General features: G+C 39.9%; 2 protein-coding genes across 7 annotated transcripts; one reads left to right on the top strand and one right to left on the bottom strand.

Moving 5' to 3' along the window:
• Nucleotides 1-27: 27 nt before the first annotated feature.
• LOC116317479 (TRAF-interacting protein with FHA domain-containing protein A) lies at nucleotides 28-1,189 on the top strand. Its single transcript, XM_031736257.2, has 2 exons — nucleotides 28-181; nucleotides 321-1,189. Exon 2 carries the CDS (start codon nucleotides 359-361, stop codon nucleotides 956-958), a length of 600 nt encoding a protein of 199 aa, XP_031592117.2. The 5' UTR covers nucleotides 28-181; nucleotides 321-358; the 3' UTR covers nucleotides 959-1,189.
• Nucleotides 1,190-5,321: 4,132 nt separating this feature from the next.
• LOC116317482 (RNA-binding protein 4B-like) lies at nucleotides 5,322-12,107 on the bottom strand. 6 transcript variants are annotated; one of them, XR_005612210.1, is made up of 6 exons: nucleotides 11,977-12,107; nucleotides 8,711-9,138; nucleotides 7,968-8,623; nucleotides 6,199-6,275; nucleotides 5,780-5,876; nucleotides 5,322-5,715 (listed from the first exon to the last, which is right to left on the bottom strand). XR_005612210.1 is itself a non-coding variant. In XM_031736261.2 (4 exons), the coding sequence occupies exons 2-3, from the start codon at nucleotides 9,117-9,119 to the stop codon at nucleotides 7,989-7,991; spliced, it is 1,044 nt and encodes a 347-aa protein (XP_031592121.1). In that variant the 5' UTR covers nucleotides 9,120-9,138; nucleotides 11,977-12,107; the 3' UTR covers nucleotides 5,322-6,275; nucleotides 7,968-7,988. The 6 variants fall into 6 exon arrangements, 2 of the variants coding, with proteins under 2 accessions (XP_031592121.1, XP_031592122.1); XR_004199251.2 differs by having other exon boundaries at nucleotides 5,780-6,275; XR_004199250.2 differs by having other exon boundaries at nucleotides 5,322-5,876.
• Between the last annotated feature and the right edge of the window lie 2,701 nt (nucleotides 12,108-14,808).

The following is a 14,808-nucleotide window of genomic DNA, read 5'->3' as shown; positions in this document are numbered from 1 at the left end:
GTTGGACCAACAGGAAAACTCGCTGAATAAAAGGCAACAGCTTGCAAAGTGCAGCAATCAGTAATAGTCTTCCTGTTTTCGCAGCAGCAGCACCGTTAGATTCTTCTAACTCTACAGTTTCTTTCTTTCCCGTGAATGGAATAAAAACCTCGTTCTTTAATTGAGAAAGTTTCACATTCAGGTAAGGCATCTAAAAAATAATGTTTGTAGATTATATGCAGTACGATTTAACCCTGCTTTACAGGTAAGATGGTCTATTTTCACTATATGACTAATTTTTTTGTTTGATTTTGATTTTTTGTCCTTTTTTTGACTATCAGCTGTCTTCTTCTTTTCATCTGGAGTTATTCTTTCCCAAATGAATGTGTCTCTGACAATGGAGACGGAGGAGGACCTCCTGACTTGCCTCCAAATCAAGTTTTACCATCCTCAGCAGAACTGTAAGGGCTTTTATGGTCGGCTTCCTCTGGGGACCAGAAGAAGACATGCTGCCGATGACCCTCTCAGGCTGGGCCGTGACGACCAGACCTGTGCCTACATTCTGCTTGATCCCCGGGTGTCCCGTAAGCAGCTGGCACTGTACGCCTACCACATTCCCCAGAGCTCAGAGATGCTGTTTACCATCCAGAATCTGAGCCAGAGGGGGAAACTGTCAGTGAACTCCTCAGCGCTGGGATACCTGGAGAGGATGGATCTGCCAGACAAAGCTCTGATCCGGTTCGGAGAGTATGAGATCCTGATCATCCGCGAGTCTGGTGAGGGCAAGGCCAATTTTGAGGTAGAGTTTGAGGTGCTGGCAGTACCTCCTTCCAGAGAGACGTCTCTCTGCAAGGAGCAGACATCCATGTCTCTTCCACCGGTCATGGAGACATGTTCAGATAGTAGGATTATTTTGTCACCCAAAGATAGCTCCTTTGGCCCCCAGGAGAGTGATGAGACTCTTCCTTGTGATTCATAACCAACCATTACTGCTTATTCATGTGTGACTTTTTTTGTTGTTGTTATTTACTCGACTTAATGCCAATTCAGTGCATTTATTACATTAGACAAGAAATCCCTCTTTGTATATGTGAAATCAATATTTTGCACCCTTTTCGTATCCTGTCTACATAAGCTGCATTGTTAATTTTGCAAATACTGTTAAAGTGCAAAGTTATGACTGAGAAATAAACAGTTTATCTGGAATACAGTTGTCTGCATGTTGTTGATTATTATTTTGTTTTTGTTTTTGTTTTTTTGGTGGAAGCTTTTACTCTAAGGCAATCATTAATCAAAGAATGAAAGAAGTGTGGCTTTGCATTGAAGACAGAAACAGGTTTTTCTAGAAATCATTGAGATGAAGCGGTAACCTTTCAAGCCTGTAGAAATATGAGATATCCATGCAACCATGACAGCTTAGGGGAAAACACAGCACTATTCCAGAAACAACACACTTTTGTAGTGTTGAGAAAAGCCATTCCTAGTCTGGAATGTGGCCACTGTCGCTGCCATGCAGGCAGTAGTTGTACGAGTTTCACATACTCTAAATGATATCTAGCAATGTATTTTTGTGCTCTGTGGAGGACGTAATTGTGTGAGAACACTACTTAAAACATCATTTATACAATCTATACGAGTCCTACTATACTGTAAGGAGAAATCAGTTGAGCAGAGTGAATAGATTTCTTCAACTACTTCTTCTTCAACTACCAAGACAGCTGGTCCTCTAATTATGTCAAACAAAAGATGCATCCAGGTTTTTGGAAACGTAAAGGTCAGAGCACACAAACCAGAGGGAGGTCTTCAACTATGAAGATAGCATTAGACATGAAAACATTGTACGTCTGATCTGTGTATGTGGATAACCTCAGATCTGAATTTACAGGTTTCTGGTTGTAGCTATGAGTCGAGGCTGATTCTTCAAGATTAGGCAGCCCATCAAAGTAACGATCTTGATATCTCTGAAAGAACGTCCTCTGGGAGGTGAGAACTCTCTCAAACAGAGTGCAACAATGCTGTCATGGAAAGACGATTCCCTTCATTGGCTGGTGTGCTGTATGGCGACTAAGAAACCAAATCCCACAACTTCAAAGCCTTAGCTTCAATTATGGACTTTAGCTGTTGTTATTCTGCCCCTTTCAAGTTCCTCAAACCCTGGCCTGAACTTTCACCTTCCAGCTCCAGCTCCCCCTTCAACAGTTTGAGGAAAATGCTTCACTCAGCACTCTGTCATACCAGCTATGATCATTGAATTGCCATGAAAACAGGAAATATATAGTCATCTGACAATTTATTCGATACACTGGTGACATGACCTAACCAGTTTTCAGTATTCCAATATATTTCGTTGATCTGTTTTAATTCTCATGAAATAAACTAAAAATCAATCTTTGCCATGAGTCCACATAAAAATGAGACAAAATATAATTCTGTGATCAAATAAGACTTGATGTCCACTACAAAAGACTGAAGATAAAGAATAACAAATAAAGAAATAACAATTTAGAATCTAAATATTAAAATATTTTTTCTTCTTGGATGAGCCGCAGCCAGCGCTCACAATTTCCAAGGATTTATGTTTGATTTAGGGGAAAGTGACTTAGGGACTAGAGGAAATGATACTTCGCTCTTTAGCAGATCCAATGAACTCACTACCAGTTTCACTGTTTGTTGATTAGGCAACTATAGTATCCATCTATGCATTCTGCCCCTCACCCAATGTGGGAAGCATCTGTTTAAAACCTGGCTTCAACACTCCTCTGTTTTAACTGTATGGTTTCTCACAAATGAATAACATCATGTTAGTGAGTGCTGAATAAGCACAGCTGTGAAATCGTGCAAATAAAATCACACTGACTCATAGGTTTTTGGGGAGGGAGTATGTGATGACTGTATGTTGTAATGCTGCAGGCAGTTCCACACCCCTCCGGTGAAGAGAACACTTTGTAGCTGTTAAAATCTCCCAGTTCTTTTAATCTTTGGGCTGAAGGAAGGACAATACTCGGTGTATAAATGCTCAATCAACAATTATTTATTTCCATATAATTCAACACTTAAGAGCATAAGAACCATCATGATGGGGAGACCTGCCTGCAGAGGGTCACAGCAAGTCTCAAAATGGTGACGGGCTACTCAGCCTTTTATAGCCTCTAGTAGCCCCCACCTAGTCGTAAAAGCCTAAACATTCACATGTTTTCTCTCTTACGGCGCCTAAGTTATGACCTCGGCTCCCTGTCTTTCTGCTCTCTGTAAAGGTGGGGGTATGGAATGTGGTCTTCTCTTCTATTCTAGACACAAGGTCTCCTGCACACAACATTCTCTTCATGATTCAGCAGTATGAAATGTCAAGAAACAGTGTAACACATTCAACAGTGTCGAGTAATACAGGTCAATCAAATAGATCTAATGATTTTCACACTCTTTTAAGTCAGAAGTATAATGCCAACTAAAACTACATATTGATCACACACTCTATATTAAGGGGTATAATATGATCTACAGCAGTATCATAATTCAACTACTTTGATTACAGATATAAGGTAACATATGATAACAGAGTAATCTCACATAGCTCAAAAACTACACTTTTACACTCGGCCTGAAACCAAAGCAGCATCAGTCTAAGTCAGTTTATATGCTGAAGTCTCACTTTCATAGATGCTTTGTGCTCAAATCAATCTTTGAACAATCACAATTAACCACATGTAATTAATAATATGTGACATTTAAAGATCTCATAATATCACCCCAAAAGAGCACTTTGCTCTATCATACATAGCTGCGAAGGAAGTGCCTTATGGTTTCAGATCCCTCTTATGTGAAACAAACTCTCAGTTTAGATTCAGCGGAAGACACCCTCTCTACTTTTAAGATTAGGCTTAAAACTTTCCGTTTTATAAAGTTTACAGTTAGGGTTGGATCAGGTGATCCTGATTCCTCCCTTAGTTACACTGCAACAGGCCCAGGATGCTAGGGGCTTACCATCAGTGTTTCTTGTTGACTCATCCTTTTTCGCTCATTGTGTTCTTACACAGTGAGTAGACAGAACAAAAGTGTCTTTTGTCCTGTCTTCCTCTCCTCATCCCCAGCCAGTCATCTCAGATGGCCACCCATCCCTGAGCCTGGTTCTGCGGGAGATTTCTTCCTGTTAAAAGGAAAGTTTTTCCTTCCCACCATCACTAAGTGGTTGTCTTCCGGGGGTTGTTTGATTGTTGGGGTTTTCTCCATATTATTGTAGACCTTACAATATAAAGCTCCTTGAGGCAACCGCTGTTGTGATTTGGCACAAATATATAGTCATCTGACAATTTATTCGATACACCTTACTAGTGTGAGTTTGGCCTTCAGAACCATAATTCTTTATGGCATAGATTCAGACATTTGGTCCATGTTGACGTACTGTTAGCATCACACAGTTGCTGCAAATGTATGCTGTAAAAATCCGGTTCCACCACATTCCAAAGGTGTCCTTATAGACTGAGACTTGATGACTGACGACCACTGGAGCACAGCGAACTCACTGTCACGTTCAAGAAACCAGTTTGAGATAATCTGAGTTTTGAGACATGAAATGCTATCCTGCTACAAGCAGCCATCAGAAGATGGCTACTACCATAAATGGATGGTCAGCAACAATACTTGGGCAGCTGTGGCATATAAGCAATACTCACTTGCTACTCAAGGGCCCAAAGTGTGCCAAGAAAATATTCTCCACATGCTCACAGCATCAGAAGCAGCATGAACCTTTGACATGAGGCAGGGTGGATCCACACTTTCATGTTGTTTACACCGATATTTGGTTACAGCAGAAATTAAGAATTATCAGACTAGGCAACATTTTTCCAGTCTTTTATTGTCATACTTTGGTGAGCCTGTGCAAACTGCAGCCCGAGCTACCTGTTATGGTCTTCTGCTGCTGTGGCCCAACTGCTTTATAGTTCAACATGTTGAGAATTCAGAGATGCTCTTCTGCAAACTTTAATTCTCTTCTGACACTGGACACCAACAAAAATATTTATTTATAATACAAAGAGAACTGGGTATTTTCTTTTTTTTTCTTTTTTTTTTTATGGTCTTACACCCTAGAGATAGTTGCCTGGAAAGGTTTTGTTTTTTTCAATCCCAGTAGATCAGAACAACCCCTGCTAGCAGGCTGTCTTAACCAGTTCTACATGCGTAAATGCATTGAGTCGCTGCCATGTGATTGGCTGCTTAGAAGCAGTTGAATTTATGCAACTTAAAAAAAGATAATTAAAAACTTCACTATCATATAACCCTAACATACTGTATGATGTATGATGCTAACTTTTAAAAATAGAAATAAAGAAACCACAACATTTTCAAATGTAAATTGTTTATTTCATAATAGCTAAAATTCAAAAGGTAGAAAATGGGAGTTAAAAAAATAAAAAGACAAAAAAAGTAGGTCCTTGTAGTCAATTGCAACATACAATACCTTTCAATTACATTTAAAATAGGGAAATAGGAAAACTAAGGTTTACCACTCATATGAAAAGTTCATACACAGTGTAAACATTCCAGTAACTGTCTAATGTTATTACAGTAAACAGTTTTAGGTACACCTCAACTTGCAACACTGAGACAGACATTTTTTTTTTTTTTTTACCCTCCAATCAAAGCAGAGATGTAGCGCATCTCAGCCCATCGCCCATGGTGTTCACTCCAACTCATCAACCAATCGTTCAAACTTTTCAGTGAGGGACAAAAATCCATACCCTGTAAGAGCAGACACTTTAAACAAGGTTCACAAATTGAACTCATCAAATAGGAGTTCCTTTACCTTAAATTGCTCGGCATTCTAACCAGGTCCTTCCCAACTTGTAATCCCCTTTGAATTCACTTCTAGACCCAGAGCAAGTGCCAGAGGAAAAACACGTCTGTGAACGAAGACACAGATTCAAAGACTCCATAACATGCCTTAAATCGACATGAACCAATTCTAACAAAGAGAAACAGTGTTGCTAAAGTGTTATAATTAAGTAAAATTTTATTTATATGGCACCTTTTAAGATTATTAAAGTGCTTTGCACCAAAATACCACAGCATTTTTCTTTTAAAAGTTAACAGTGTTAACATTATTTCAAGTGCCTGATTGTTTTGTTTTTTTTACTTTCAAAACGGCAATAGCAGAAAAATTATGAATCCAAGAAGACAAAGTGTTATCATTTATTGCAATACCACAGTTTAAGCAGCATGTACCTGTTTTATCTGGGCGCTGGACATCTTCTAAGGACGACTTACCATGAGCTGGCATCTCCTGCACTGAATCTAACAACCTATAAAGAGCACACAGGCTAAGAATATCACACGCATTTCATGTGTTACATATATTAATTTAGAAATAGTAGAAAAATATGACTAAAATGTATGAAATGAAGGATGATACAAATAAATAAACTTTGGACAGAAGCATGGGGCCATCGAGGGAAAACCCAAGGTAGGCAATGGAAGATGACTGACGAAATGTGACTTCAAAACACGGAGAAGCCGGTGTACACAGCTTTAAAAATCTTTGTGTAGCCACAGAGTGGAGCGGAAGTTTAAGTTGCTTATTTTTTTGCGACTTTTGGGAGTGGACATTTGCGTACTTCATTAACTGCGCTGGATTTGAGCTTTAACGTTAAATCAACTTTTGGTTTCTTTTTGCAGTCTAACCTGGCAAGAGTTCAAGAAGGCAGTGGTAAGTCTCGAGTGTGTCGCAAAAAGGGGGGAGGGGGGCGGGGGGTTAATAAGCATCATAGTTTTTCACACTCTACATGGAAAACCAGTCTGGCAGGTTTTCTAGCAGTGAGCTGAGGATTTAAAAAAAAAAAAAAAAAAAAAAAAAAAGTAACACCTACCATGTGTCATGCTGATAATATCAGGACTGAAGAGTGAAACTGAAAGTGTTTCAAGAGTAAAGAAAGCCAAATCTTATCTGATGAATTGGTTTTCGTCCTAAGAGGCCAACGCAACGAGGAATAATTTCACAGTTAAAATGTTTTTTTTTGTTTTATTCATTTATTAAAAAGCCTTCAAAAAAAAGCAATCTGTAAAGTAAATAAAATCATACATAATGGTGGCTAAGGAGTCTACTGTCGCATGAAAAGAACACAAAGTGTAAAAAGAACAAAACCACACTGAAACTTCATGCTAACATGTGTCGCAAATCTTAAAGATTGCTGTACAACCTCCCACAGCAGGTGTTGTATTAAAGCACTGGTATGCTGAAATTTCTTTAAAACTTGGATCAATAAGCATTTCGTAATCAACCAACAATCTTAAAATAAACAATTTTTGTTTACAAAGCCTACATGTATTTGTATCTAAATGAATCCCTTGTTCTAAAAAGAAGAAATAGGTCACAGTTTCCCAGATTACATTTTCCACTTAGAAAAATTGAAAAGCAGAGTGTCCAGTTTTGGTCACACTGGAATAGTCCAAGCACCTATTCTGCAAAACATTTTGAAAGCTTTTAACAGTAAAACAAAGAGAGGAGGAGAAAAAGGCATGACCAGCTCAGAAGAACTGCAGACAAAGAAATCGTATATTTTTAAATACGGGGCTGTCCGCAATACAGTATCTTCCAGTAAGTCTCAGCAAACGCAACGCAATCCGCCATAGACATGGGAGGGGGGAGGGGTGCGTATAGCGCCACGTGCATCAGCAGACGACGACGATCTTGTCATATTCTAAACCTGGAAAAAGAGCACACCACACATGTCAAGGAGCGCGTTTTACTTAGGATTCGCGCAACACTGATCTGAGAAGTTCAAGCAATAATATTTTAGGATTCTAGCAGCACCGTTTAAATTCCTTTATTATTAATCTGAAGGAAATTTTGAGTTTTGGCTGATGGTTTAAAGCGTGATTCTACCTCAATTAACGGATTCAGCTCTCATGTTTATTATAACTTTTGTTTCCGTGTCATTTCTGCTTGTTATCAATGTGATTAATGAGTTCATGAAGCATCCACTCTTTGTTCTCACCTTGTATTACACTCGAGGTGTCTAATAGCCTGCATAGCGAGGCGGCGGCGGTGGTGGTGGCGGCAGCACTCTCTCCGAGTAGGCTTCCCGGGGACGGGGAGCTGTGTACATCGGCGTCCTTGACATTGGAGACAATGGAGACAATCGAGAACGCTCGTAGGAGTAACCATTACCAGCTGCAGGAGCAGGCGGAGGGGGGGCTCTTCTGATAGGGCTTCGATCCCTCGCCATGTAACCTGCAGGAGCGGGCAGTGGACGCCGCTCATACGGATCAAGAGAGCCCATTCCGAGACGCTCCCTAACCAATGCAGAGGGAGGAGGGGGTGGAGGGGGGATGGCACTGGGACGCCTGTCATCGAAGTTTGGGGCGTAAGGACGGGCTCTGTATTTCTCATAGAAATCGACCACCCCATAAGATTCTCGATCGCCATAGCCACGATCAGGATACGCTGCTCGTCTCGGAGGAGGGGGAGGTGGCGGGGGCGGAGGAGGAGGAGGAGGGTAAGCGGACATGCGGCCTCTGTAGGGAGGCTCGGGTCTCTCCCCTGGAAAGCGAGGAGGAAAATAGCCTCCTCTCACAGGCGGAGGTGGATACTCCTCCTCCTCTGGTCCCCCTCTCGGTCTGCTTTTTGATATTTGAACGTGTATGCGTTTCCCTGCGAGAGAGAAAAACATTGTCCCTCAAATCTAAAAAGTAAGGAACCCCTGAAAAACCCCTTATAGACCCAAACATTTATGCTTACCTTGAAACTCTGTATTATCCAGGCCCTGCAAGGCATCCATGGCCTCGTCAGAATTAGACATATGCACAAAGGCAAAGTTTTTGACGATGGAGCACTCCGTGACTGTGCCATACTCCAAAAACAGGTCACGGAGCTCTTTGTCAAAGCCCTTCTCCACATTGGCCACGTGAAGCTTCACGGGGCCCTGGTCCGTGCTTCTGCTTGGCTCTACGTTGATGGGTCTGCCATTCAGCTTATGGAGATGGAGTTCACGGATTGCTTTGGTGGCAGATTTGCGGTCTTCCATGTGAACAAAAGCATAGTTTTTGTACTTGGCACATTCTGTTACTGTGCCGTACTGAGTAAACAGAGCTTCAATCTCATCCTTCTCAGTGTTCTGAGAGAGGTTACCGATAAAGATCTTTACCATTGTTGTTCCAGTGTAGCACCTACAAAAGGTAAACACAGGATGTGTCATCAGAATCCACAATAGAATAAAAGAAGCCTCTGTCCTGATCGCCAACAGAGTACCGTTTACTGAAGAGTTTGGGTGGGTGTTTTTGCTTTTTAGGAATCAGAAGTAACAAAACAAATGGATTGATGATTAATGTGACAGAACACCTTAAAGGATTAAATACTAGTCTTGAGAAGCACGTCACTGTACGTCACTTTTCCAATGCAAATAAAGATGATGTGGCTCGTCTACAACAGGTAGCAAACTAACACGACACACCCATGTTCTGTAAGTGCTGCCACTCACAACAGCAGAGGGCAGAGACAAAAAGCAGCAGTAAGCTAGACAGCTTCCAACAGCCTTCTGTGTGTAAAGAAAATTCTGCTTCATCCAGTAAGTCATCAGACAGTGCCCCTCAGTGACAATAAACCCTGTTTGTTTGCTTTGTTTTAAATCAACTTTCTTTCACTTCACCCTGATTCACTGCATACGCAACAAAACAAGGAACCACAACAAGTTATTCTGGTTTGACAAGATGAACAAGCAGAGCGCCTGCTCCAAAAACAAAAAACAAAAAAAACAACTAATATATGAGGGATTAACTCATATGTATGTTTATGAAGACTTTCATAAATAGACAAATAGAGAGAAAGAAATAGAATAACTCAAACACTGCCTTGTTGACTGCATTTTTTTACCCAGACTATGATTCCCCCCCCCCCCCAATTTACACGAAGCAACTGTGTTTGCAAGGCAAACTATTATAAAAGAAAAGGGTGTCTGTCAGAAAATAGCCCCATGTCCGCGTGACGTCACATCAAGTGAAGATGAGTCGTGCAGGGACCCTGTTATCGACTCTTGCTGACTGCAGTCTGGTGAGCCCTCACATGCGAAGAGACAGTCAAGCAAGCTGCACCACCAGCCGTACCTATAATGTTGTTGCACTTTTCTTACAGATATTACGAACGGGTGCCGACTGGCTTAAATACACAAGTCAAATCAAGATTTTTGAATTATTTGCAATTTTCTCATTATAATGTACATTTCTATTCAACTTGACCTTATCCCCAATTAAATAAAATTGCAAAACTGTATTTTTGATATTGTGTATTTTTTAGCTGTGATGACACTGCAAACTGTGACACAAGCTATGCTTTCTTACAGGAAAACTATTTATTACAGGAAAACTATTACAGGTAATGCAAATATTTCACTGGATTCTTACTCTGGATCACCCTCACTCTTCCGCCTCACAGCTCTCTGAATTGTACGGTTTCAGAGAAATTTCTGTGCTGTACTTTGAATAATTTCATTTTTTAGCTGATATTACAGGGAAACCGTAAGAGGTGACACAAATATTTCACTGGATTCTAACCCTAGGTCACTCTGACTCTTCCTCCTCTGGCTCACAGCCTAATGAACTGTACGGTTTCACAGAAAACTAAACAAACAGATACCGTATTGATCCTGCCACATTTTGAAGAGTTAGTGTACACTTTTACAGAGAGAACAATAGGACTGATTTCCTGAAGTGTTCTTCATGGCTGAAATGTTGGATCAGTTAGAAGGAGCTCTGCTGCTTCACAAGGGTGAAATGGAGCAAGTGTGATGGATTGTCCATGATGGAGAGCAGTTTGTTTAGTGACCTATGTCATCCAGTCTAGTCTGTCATTCAGGTGAACCCCATAATACCTGTATCTGTCCAATGTTTTGACCTCCACAACCATGATGTTGATCGGCATAGTCCCAATTTTTTTCCTTCAGAAGTCAGCCAGCATCTCTTTTGTCTTACTGACATTCAGATGGAAGAGGTGATTTCATGCAGACCACTCAAAAAAAATTCCTCACCAGATTCCTGTGCTCCAATTTCTGCCCACCCTCAATACACCCAACCAATGCAGTGTTGTCAGTGTCAACCCTCTTCAGTTTGCTTACCAGTCTTGTGGGAGTGGAGCAACAGGTGCAACCGGTAGATAACTCTGACAACACTGCACTGTTACAGAGTTTGTTTGTTTTTTTGTTGTTGTTGTTATTTTCAATATGTAGTGTAAGAATTATACTTCAGCTAATATTTCAAAGCTAGAAGTGGAGTGAGTTGTAAAATAGTGAAAAATGAATTAGAAGACTCTTGTGTTTCTAAGCCTGTCGGCACCTGTACCGTCATATCCGTAAGAAAAGTGCAACAACATCGTAGGTGCGGCTGACTGTCACTTCGCATGTGAGGCTCACTTGACCGCGGTCTCCCGCTGTCCTAAACAAGCACACGAGCTCATACTGACTTTCGGTTCCTTGCCGGTCCCACCCTCCACATAGTTCGTTGCTGTACGTGTTTAAAAGCGAGGTGAGGCAGAATAAAGGCGTGGTTCATAGAGGTTTTACAAAAACGGAGCTTAGAGAAAGCTTTCCGTGTCCAAATAGTGAATGTACAACGTCATTATGAGGAAATAGAAAGCTTGTAATGGAGTCGAGTGAGGAGGGCCACCACAGCAAAGTGATGACTCAATTTATCGTCATCGCCCATATTTAGCTTTGATTGCATTCGTATTTAAAATTAGCCACCAGCGTTAGCCTAAAGCGGTCAAATTCGGGGGATTTCAGCAAAACCCAAGTTCAGTAAGTTTCGTGTTTGCACTTCCTGGCTGTAAAGCTGCTAGCCAGGTTGCTGTTAGCAAGCTAATATTCGTTACCGACACTCACGCGAACTGGCTAGCAAAGTAAAAAATAACTTTAACAACTGAAAATGCCTGACGTTGCAACTATGAGCCTGTAAAAGTAAAATGATGACACCTTAGGAAAAGCACAGGAGAACAACACCAAAAACCGCCATACTCACTGATTGGGAACTGTGCAACAGCGAGGTCGAAACTCCAAAGATCAGTAGTAGATATCTGCTGGCGGTAGAAGCGCACGTAAGAATCTGATTGGTGGGAAGGTGTGTCTCTCAATAGGTCCGGACTGCCATTGGATGACGGGTTTAGTTTTATTCTGAAAGCGCTTCCGTTGCACTAGCGTGACGGGATGAAGTGCGAACGAGTGTTTTGTAACGAGCGCCTCTAGCTTGTCAAAAACCGAAACCAAGTTTCTGTTTTCTATATCTAAATCGGACACTGAAAATATCCTAAAAATAAATACTTAAAACAAGACAGACTTAACCTCTCTTTGTATTGCTTACAGTAAAAGCAGTGAGTGAATAGTGACAACTTATAGAACTTCTAAGTTAAAAGTTTAAGATGTGAAAGTAAAAATGTAAACTGCGCAGAAACGATGTCTCACAACACGACATAAGTGAGCAACAAAGGAGAACAACAAGTAAAATAAGGCGCTGTCCTTGTTTTTCATGTCTTCTCTAACACCGAAACTGTGTTTGTTTTACCTTCACAGTTCATGTGACTGCTGCTGGTCAAATTATGGAAATTGGAAATTCTTGCTGTCACTAACCTGCTTAGATAATAACCACTGGGTCAGTCTGAAACTTGTGTTATAGTACTCAGTGGAACTTCCTTCAAATTTAAAGCTGAATATTTTTTTCTCCTTAGCTAAGTATCATTAACTGACATCAATATCTCTCATCAGCAGCATGTATTTGAAGGGCATGTTTATAACATCTTAAAAAATAATAACAACATTAAGATCATATCATCTTGTGAAATTGCGTGATTTAGCTTTTTTTTTAATACAGTATATAAAATTATAGAATTATTCAAATTGTCAACTGTATACAGAAACCCATTACTAATGTTGCTAGTTCTTTTTATTTGAGGTTGCAGTGCATTAATTAAATATAACTTCTGTAGCATCAACATTAGATTATTAGAATGACATATTCTTATGAATGAAACTAAGACTGTTTTTCATCATTGAACCACTGCTTTACTTTTGCTAAAATGCCCTTTAAAAACTTCAGACTTAAGACATTTCTTTAGCAAGTTATATATAAAGTCTGCAAATGTGACATAAAAGTAAACTTCCAGTAGAGGGAGACACAGACAGAAAAACACAAAGGAGTTGACTCATCATTACTTTGGGTAACTTATCAGGTGACACCCCAGTTTTGATCAAATCACTTCTTTATCTAACAAGGAAGAAACCTGCTGAGGGCAAGCTGTTGTTTTTAGCATGCACTGTGATAAACTCCTGTGAATGTGTGTCTCAAGCCATAAAACCTTTTTATGTAAGATGTCATGCACAGTAGCACCAGTTGCCTTGAAGAAATAGGCTGATGGTAAATAAAAGGATGTTATACTGGCCATATATGTCAATATATTTTTCCCAGTGTGTGAGAACTGCATGAATTTCTTTTTGTTTTAACTTTACTTATGTAGCCTACATTTTATCAACTACTCATACTAATGTTTGCAACTGTGTGTGGTGCATTTATATTTATTACTCTTTAAGATCTACACACTATAATGTCCCCCAACAGCATGTTACAAAAGAGCCAATGTTCAGTCCCAAATCCTGGATTATACTAGACACTAATTTGGCGACACACTGGGTATAATATACTAATATCCTTACCTGCTGAATAAAGTCTTGCATTTTCCACCCAAAAAATCCTTTTTGTGTGCATCATCAGATTTATATATGTATGTAAAGTCAAACTCTGCAAACACAACCATGTTTCTCCACCACCACGATTGGACCAAAGAACAGTCACCCTGCCTCTAAAAGCTTGTGACTTATATCAGTTTTAATGCAGAAAGCAGCCATATTCTTATATTATAGTACATTTCTGTCTTCTTGGTTTATTTCAAGCACTTTTAATCACACATTTGTTTCTTTTTGCTTTGAAATTTGATCAGCTGTTATCATTTATAGCGATCTGCACTCATCCTTAAGATGGGCTGACCCAGTCACTAGAGGTGATGACTCACCATTTGTACAGGCTCAACGAGCAAATAGCAACCACGTTGCTGTAAATACCCCGCTGAGTCACTCTACTGTGTACAAGTACAAGTAAGTTTTAAAGAAACATTTGATCAGATAAAAGAGGGTGGGGTCTCATATCTGTATTAGACATTATTCAGTTGATTCAATTTTATTTTACTTTAATTATTTCATATCACAATAAGTCACCTTAACATGCTTTATATTGTCATGTAAAAACTTAAATTCAGCAGACCACCCACTATGAGCAAGCACTTGGTGACAGTGGGGAGAAAAAAAACAAAACAAACAAACTTCTTTTCAACAGGAAGAAGCCTCCAGGAGAAGACCAGGGTCAGGGAGGGTTAGCCATCTGCCATGAACGGTTGGTAAACTTGAACCAAGGTCTTAAATCCCTTTAAAAATTTGTTCCTCCAGAAGCAAAAATGGTTCCTTGAAAGGTTTTCCTCACATCTAATCAAACCTCACTATGCTTATTTACTCAAAGATTTTTAAATAAATTAAAAAGAGGGGAGGGGGGTGTGAGGTAATGGCCAACCAAATACTGGAAATAACAGCCGATGCTTCTTTAAATTCAAAATAGGCTTGCTTAAAATAGCATGGGACAAATTTAACACTGCAGTAGGAACAGTTATATCATCTATAATTTTTCTTTTCAGAACTTAGACCCCATTGTGATCATCCCCTAATTATTAGACTAAATTACACTCGCATCAACATAACATCCAGAAGTCTAATGTGGTTTGTTTTGTATATGTTAAAAAGAAAAAAAAATGTA

The sequence above is a fragment of the Oreochromis aureus genome, linkage group 3 (assembly GCF_013358895.1).
Source record: "Oreochromis aureus strain Israel breed Guangdong linkage group 3, ZZ_aureus, whole genome shotgun sequence".
Taxonomy (NCBI): Eukaryota; Metazoa; Chordata; class Actinopteri; order Cichliformes; family Cichlidae; genus Oreochromis; species Oreochromis aureus.
The sequence above is the reverse complement of the archived record's forward strand: the minus strand, read 5'-3'. Positions and strand labels throughout refer to the sequence as shown.

Bases quoted from the DNA above. Each gene is read 5' to 3' on its own strand.
- LOC116317482 (XM_031736261.2), bottom strand. From the start codon at position 9,119: ATGGTAAAGATCTTTATCGGTAACCTCTCTCAGAACACTGAGAAGGAT. The intron at 8,624-8,710 runs GTAAGCATAAAT...TCTCTCTCGCAG, and splicing joins GGATAATACAGAGTTTCAAG to GGAAACGCATACACGTTCAA.
- LOC116317479 (XM_031736257.2), top strand. From the start codon at position 359: ATGAATGTGTCTCTGACAATGGAGACGGAGGAGGACCTCCTGACTTGC.